Below are 6,928 nucleotides of genomic sequence, written 5' to 3' on the forward strand. Positions count from 1 at the left end.
TTCCTCCGATAGAACACGATTTGTTTTATGCGTCTCATGCTTACCTAAAAGTGAGTTTAATCGCTCCAAAACGCTATCGTCGGCTAATGAAATTTCGTCAGCCAAAAACAGGTCGCCGTTACGCATGGCATTTATCAACGGTCCATCCACCCACTCGAAGAGCCTCTGATCATCCTTGGCGTGCTCACGAACAGGTCGCAGATTTCCCAGAAAATCGGACGATTCGGTATGCATATGGCAATTCACACCGCGCATAGCTTGGCCATTGATGGCTGCGATCAACTGGCAGACTGTGGTTTTGCCTCCGCCGGTTTCTCCAACCAGCAATACCGGTTCCTTAAACTGACAGGATTTCTTTACCAGAACCGCCATTCGACGCATGTGATAAGTCCATACGATATGGTCAAAGCCAGGAATACTGTTCTTCAGTTCTTCCAATATATGCCTCGTTACTGGCGAAGTCTTATCGTTCAGTGTGAACAAGCTGTCAGGGTCCACGTCCCTCTTCAAGTGTTTTCGTATCACTTGTCTTATTTCGTCCGCTTCTTCCGCTTTACGGACCTTAGCCGCGAGAACGAGGTAGCCTTCGTCCGCCAGATGTTGACTCCAATCATACAGTTTCTCGCCTACGTCAGGCGCTAATCTGTACCTCTCACCCCAACGAAATAGATCTCGCAGAGTTATAAATCCCTTTTTACCAGCAAAAGTCGACGTACTTTTACGTCTTATTTGGAGATCCGTCATTACGTTGATTATTTGTTTGCAGTACGACTCTGGCATACTGCATCTCTGATTGAGTATTATCTGCAACTCGTTCGGCGGTATTTCGTCGAAGTGCAATTCTACAAATCGGTTCCTGAACGCTCGTGACAAAACTTTTCGGCCGCCGTAGAGCCCAGGAGGATTTTGCGTCGCAAACAGCATAAAATGATCATGCGCTTTTACTACCTGTTGCGTCTCAGGTATGAATAATTCCCTGTTATCGTCGAGGACGCGATTCAAGGCTTCCAGAACATCGCTCGGGGCTAAATTTAACTCGTCCAAAATAATCCAGTATCCTTTACGCATCGCGTCAACTAGGACACCTTCCTTGAACACCAGCTTTCCGGTCTCGTCCGCGATGTAACTTCCAACGTATTCCTGCAAATCTGTGTGCTCGTGATTGTTTATACGGACGCAGACGTGTCCCGTGGTCTTCGCCAGATAGGTAATTAAACTGGTCTTGCCGACTGACGTGTCGCCTTGTAGCAAAACTGGAATTTTTCCGATCGACACGACTCGTACCAAGTCTTTCAAATTTCTCCTGACGGAATCAGTCAATATATAGTTGCTAGGTGTTTCGGGCGTTAAGCTTCCTTGCAGGACCCAATATCCTTCGATGTACAAATATTCTTCTCCTGGACTGCATCCCGGTTTCGGTATAGGAGTGCCAAGAATTGCTTTGGCGCTCTTGTTATCGAGGATAGCTTCCGCGATCAATTTCTGTACTTTCGGATACGAGTTGTAATCCAGCTGCGTCAGGAAACTCAAAGAGAAGGCTTCGTACAGGGATCTCAGGTTATTGCCACAGGGATTCGACGCGGAAATGTACAATGCGCGACACAACGTTCTCAAACTGTAATGCGGTTTATGCGCCGTGCCGTCGAACAACGTGGTCATAGTTTCCTCTCTCACGTTCAGGTAGAACTTCACGATCGATTTGTGCTTCTCTAGCGACAGATTTAATTCTGCCAGATAAGAGCTCACGAGCAACTGAAGATCCGATTGCCCGGTCAGCTCGTCGATGTAGAACTCGGTGAATCTGTTCCTCAAACCGACCGGTAAATCTCTCTTGCCGACATCTGTGGCCGGATTCATGCAGGCGAACACCGTGAAGTCGGAATGTCTTGTCACGGATTCTCCATCACCGCGCTCCAATAACGGCAGAGACTCCGAGGAGCCTTCCAACAAACCGGAAAGACATTCCAGTGTCTCCGCGTTCGCCAGATTGATCTCATCCAAAAGAACCCAATAACCGTTTCGCAAAGCCCTGACCAGACTCCCCTCTATAAAGGAGAATGCCAGTGCATATTGACTCCTCACCTGAGTTCCCAGCTTGTCCAGTTTCTCCAGTAATTTTTCCCACTTTCTCAGTAGATTTGTATCAGTCTGGATATCCTGATCGGATTTCTCTCGAGAATTTTTGTCTTGTTTGGAACGTTTCAAAGAGTCTTTCTTGAACGCGATGTCATCAAGGTCCCCGCATTTATCTTTCAATCTCTTCACAGCAGCGCGCGCACTGTGACTCATCAAAGCAACAAGATTCTTCCACTTCTGCTGCTTGTGACACAGAGCAATGTGTTCAAGAAACTTCCTGTTTGACTCGATGACGAAGTAAGAGCGAAATAGGATCTCAAACTCCTCTCGGATGGGCGAAATCAGGAACTTCAGATCGACCGGTTTGTAGCCACCTAGTAAATCCGCACTCTCGCTCTGCTGATTCATATTTATGATTGTCAATCTGTGGCCTGTACTCTTCGCGAGGTATTGTATCGAACTCGTTTTTCCGGTACCAGTCTCGCCGACCAGCAGCACGGGCTCTTTTTGTATGACGCAACTAGCTATGCGCTCCAACAAACAGGCAGAAGGCATTGTAAAGGAGAAATTGATCTTTTCTACATCTATTCTCGCGTATTGCGCTTTTTTACGTGTTAACTTCGCCCTGCCCGCTATCAGAAGCTTGGGACGTAGGTCTATATCCGGTTTGCGAAACATGTTACAAAAGTGCTTCGGCTTCGTCATTACAATGCCAAGTTTAGGAGCTACCGCCATCGCCAAATTTAATCGTTGCTCTAAAAAGGTAATATAATTAATTATATAATATTTAATTGAGAACACTTTTAAATATTATTTAAAAAAAAGTGGAAGACAAAAATGTATAAATATTTATAAAATGTATAAATTGATAAGTAAGAAAGATCTAATAAACATATATTTAAACAGAAAATTTAGAAAGAAACTATTACCTTGATTAGGCACCGAACAGCAAAAGACGTCTACAGCATCCTGAAATATTTTGAATAGAGAATCTGACGATGAAACTCTGTAATCGATGACAGCTCTGGAACACCATTTTATTAAATCTCGCGTCGACGTTTGTCGTCCAATCTTCAGTGATAGTATAGCATCACTTGCGTTACTTTCACCGTCGTGATCTCCTGCGGAGAACAACAAGAATACATCTACTATTTTAGTAGCAATAGTGCTCAATACTGGAAACAGTGTTTGGACCACAGTCACTAATTCGTCCTTGGACAGAGGTTCTACGTTTAGGCACAGCCAATGCTTTTGCAACAAACTTGATGCTCCTGTGACATGTTTTTGAATGCCCGTTGTGGACATCATCAATCGCTGAGTAACGAATAACTGGAAACCGCTGTTGGTATAAATGGTATCGCGATAGCCGGGTACGCTGAGTGTTCCAGTTTCCACCAGATTGCTCAAAACGCTGGCTACATCAAGGGCAGCGCTATCCACGTCCTCTAAGAGTAGCCATTTGCCAGAGACAACCGCCTGTGTGAGGACACCCGGTTGCCAAACAAATTCGCCAGGCACATCGGTACACCTGTACATTCCCAGCAGCATCTTCGAGTCGGTCTGATCGCCCAACTGCACTTTAACGAAGTTCGACGTATCGTGTCCAGTGACTCTGGCTAAATACTCCACCAGAGCCGTCTTACCGCAACCAACTGGTCCTTGCAGGCAGATACATTTCCTGGAGCCAACGGCTATGGCCAGACTTTGCAGATTTTTCTTCGTGGAAGAAACCGCGACTAAATTGTGGGCGTTTTGATTCCTGCCAAGAGTGGGCAATAAAATGCCACCAACAGATACGATAGATGGGATATTTTTAACTGTGTCCTCCGTTGACTCAAAGCTGGCACAGGCAATGCTAGTATCTATGCCTTTGTCTTCATGATCAATTAAAAATTTTAATTTAAATTTTTCAAAATTTGGAATGATTGTTTGTGCCCGCAACAGTTTTGTTGATTCAGACATGTTCAAAACTATAGCTATACATTTTAAGGCAATCCTGAAATCAAATTAGCAAATTTTTACTTTCAAACAATTATAGATAGATTAATTAATTAATATCATTCTGGGATATATTACATATATTTTTGGAAGAAAGATTTTATTAAGTTTCTTGCAATGTACTTACCATTTCACCCTGTCATCTGCATTTGTTAAATACTTGTAAAATCCAGACCAATGCCATTTTTGCTTAAAATGGCTAGTAGCAGACTGCAAGATATTGTGACATGCGATAACAATGTCATAGTCAGATACTTCTAAGATACATGAAAATTTTCTTCTGTTTTGTTTCTTTGGAGGTGAAACTGTATCATGAGAGTTGTCGAGAAATTCGAATGGAGCTAGGTTATTATCAAAGTAACGTAAGACAAACCTGAAATAAGAAAATATATAAAAATTTCTTCGTAATAAACAGAGAACATTAATGTTCAACATTTAACTTTTAAATTTGAGAACAAATAACTAATATTTAGTTACAAAAATTTAATTTTAATTTAATACTTTATACTATTTAATGTTTAGCGTAAATCTATCCCACTTTGCATATCACTCAAAGAAATTCATAAATTGAAATTTTTTGCTCATTAATCTTGCATACATTAAACATAGGATTTTATAAAGTAAACTTATTACTGCAAAAAGTAAAAAGTTTATAACAAATACGTACACTAGTAAATCTTGATTAATATTAACCAGCTTTCCTAATATGACACAGTTTAATCTATGAACCTTGTCCTTGTCCGTTAATGCTGACGATTGTACGTCATCTGCAGGTATCGCTACAGAAACAAGCGCTGGTAACAATTCTGGAAAACAGTCAGCAACATCTTTTGTGCACTCTGGTTGCATCAAAAATTCACTTAATATTTCCAAAATTTTGTCAGGTTCAAGTTTATTACATTCCTGTAAAGAAATAAATAGAAAATTAAATTTATATTTATTTCAGACGTACACAAGTTCGGGTTAAAACTAAGAACTAAAATTAATAAATAATAATTAGGAAGAAATCTGCAGGAATTTACAATAAATAAAAAATATAAATTTTTTAAATATACAATATTTAAAAAATAACGATACTCACTTCTACAAAAGATGAAAATCTCTGCTTATATCTCTGATTTCGTTCACAGAAAACTGATAAATTTTTAGTTAACATCTTGATTATTCCGGAAAGTTAAATTAATTATTTGAAAAAAACAGAGAACATTGTTGGCGCAGAATGCCCCGGAGAAAGTTTCTTTTGGACGAGTGCTTTCAATTCTAAAGTTATAAAAGTACAATCACAACTCGGCTTCGTAACGCTGAAGAAAGAGATTAAAACAGGTTACGACCACGACGTGAGAAACACGTGGTTCTGCGTGGTCCCTCTGTGAGCTTCCAGTCTCCCGAAGGCGGCAGCCGGCAGCGGCAGAAGGTTTTGTTCAGTTGAACTTCTCTTCTTGTACGTTTCATCTCATCTCTTTCTTTTTCATTGTGTAGCCATATATCTATTTCATTTTAAGTGCAGATAGTACACATTAGTGTAGTTGCGAGGAATAAATCTATAGAGAGAGAAGCCTGAACGCTCTGGACGTCTACTGGCGCCTCTTCTTACATACACCTTGAACTTGAACTAGCCACGGATATTTCCGACTTCTCTCTGCTGAGATATTCGCGCATCGATTGTTGAATGTTCGAAAAAGCCAATTTTCTGTCTAAAAGCAAAAATCAATTGCCATTTGACTAGGTCGAATTTTTTTCGTTTAGTTTCTTTTTAAAACATATCGCTGCAATATTTTTTTAACGTATTGCGATTACGCATATAAAATATATAGGTAAACATACACATTTGATAGTATATGTAAATTCGCAAAGCTAATTATTATTGGTCATTTTTAAGATTTTGATTTTTCTAATTATGAAAATTTTTTAGGGCTTACACATCAGCTTTTATTTTTAATTTTTATTTATTTTTATTTACTAATTTAGGCTATTTAATTTATGCAAAACATTTTTATTTTTACAAAATATATTTCTATTTCTCTCACACATTTACATTTCCGCGCACGCATTCTTTATGAAACTATACATATAAAAATTTATATTTGCTTCTCTATTAATGAACTAATAAATTACTATGTAATCTATTTCCATTTTTATAACAGTTGACAAATAATCATGTTATTCTTTATAAAGATTATTCTTCATTAACGGTGTTAAATAATTTCAAATATTAAAAGTTTATTAATAAGAAAAGTTACACAATGTATGAAAGATATTAATTATATACAAAAGTATCTTTAAGTATCTCAAGAATTGTTTGTCAATAATCAAAGTCAAAAACTTAGAAGATCTGCATGTGTCCTGAACTCCTCTTGGATTCTTCTTTCGATTCCTGGCAATACTATGTTGTCTGCAGTTATGTTAAAACTAACATATATTGGTTTTTTAAACTTCATGCTCAATCTCTTAGCCATGTTCATGGATGTCGCATCGGCTACAGAACCCATGATCTTAGTCGCAATAGGCTGTCTCTCAAAATTTGACTTAAAAGCAACAGACAGATCTCCCATGATGCGATTAGCGGAATCTCCAATCCACAGATACAAGCAATCTTCCATCTTTATTATCTGGCAATTAATATTAACATCGCTGACTTTGGCAGTAAAGTCATGAAATTTGAAGCTGCACGGTAGTAACTCCACGTCGGATCTTTTCTCCGTCACATTTGCCATCCTTTATTTTGGTTCCCTTACCTATGGATTACATAATTTTAAAGTTAAATTATATATAAAAAATAACAAGAAAAAAAATGAAAAGATAAGTGAAATTTATCAGAACAATGTTACATATTGATATATTAATATACTGAAAT

The 6,928-nt window shown here is 38.8% G+C and overlaps 2 protein-coding genes across 2 annotated transcripts in view; both read right to left on the bottom strand.

Moving 5' to 3' along the window:
- LOC139815256 (midasin) overlaps positions 1-5,487 on the bottom strand; it is a 111,255-nt gene extending 105,768 nt beyond the window's left edge. Inside the window, exons 1-5 of the mRNA XM_071782041.1 lie at positions 5,156-5,487; positions 4,742-4,977; positions 4,202-4,447; positions 3,006-4,072; positions 45-2,831 (exon numbers count right to left, since the gene is read on the bottom strand). Of these exons, the coding sequence (XP_071638142.1) occupies positions 45-2,831; positions 3,006-4,072; positions 4,202-4,447; positions 4,742-4,977; positions 5,156-5,230 (4,411 nt within the window). The 5' untranslated portion in view covers positions 5,231-5,487. The remainder of the gene's footprint in view (positions 1-44; positions 2,832-3,005; positions 4,073-4,201; positions 4,448-4,741; positions 4,978-5,155) is intronic.
- Positions 5,488-6,389: 902 nt separating this feature from the next.
- Positions 6,390-6,788, bottom strand: LOC139815456 (proteasome assembly chaperone 4). The gene has a single exon (XM_071782385.1). The coding sequence runs from the start codon at positions 6,786-6,788 to the stop codon at positions 6,390-6,392; it is 399 nt and encodes a 132-aa protein (XP_071638486.1).
- Between the last annotated feature and the right edge of the window lie 140 nt (positions 6,789-6,928).

This window comes from Temnothorax longispinosus, chromosome 6 (assembly GCF_030848805.1).
Source record: "Temnothorax longispinosus isolate EJ_2023e chromosome 6, Tlon_JGU_v1, whole genome shotgun sequence".
Taxonomy (NCBI): Eukaryota; Metazoa; Arthropoda; class Insecta; order Hymenoptera; family Formicidae; genus Temnothorax; species Temnothorax longispinosus.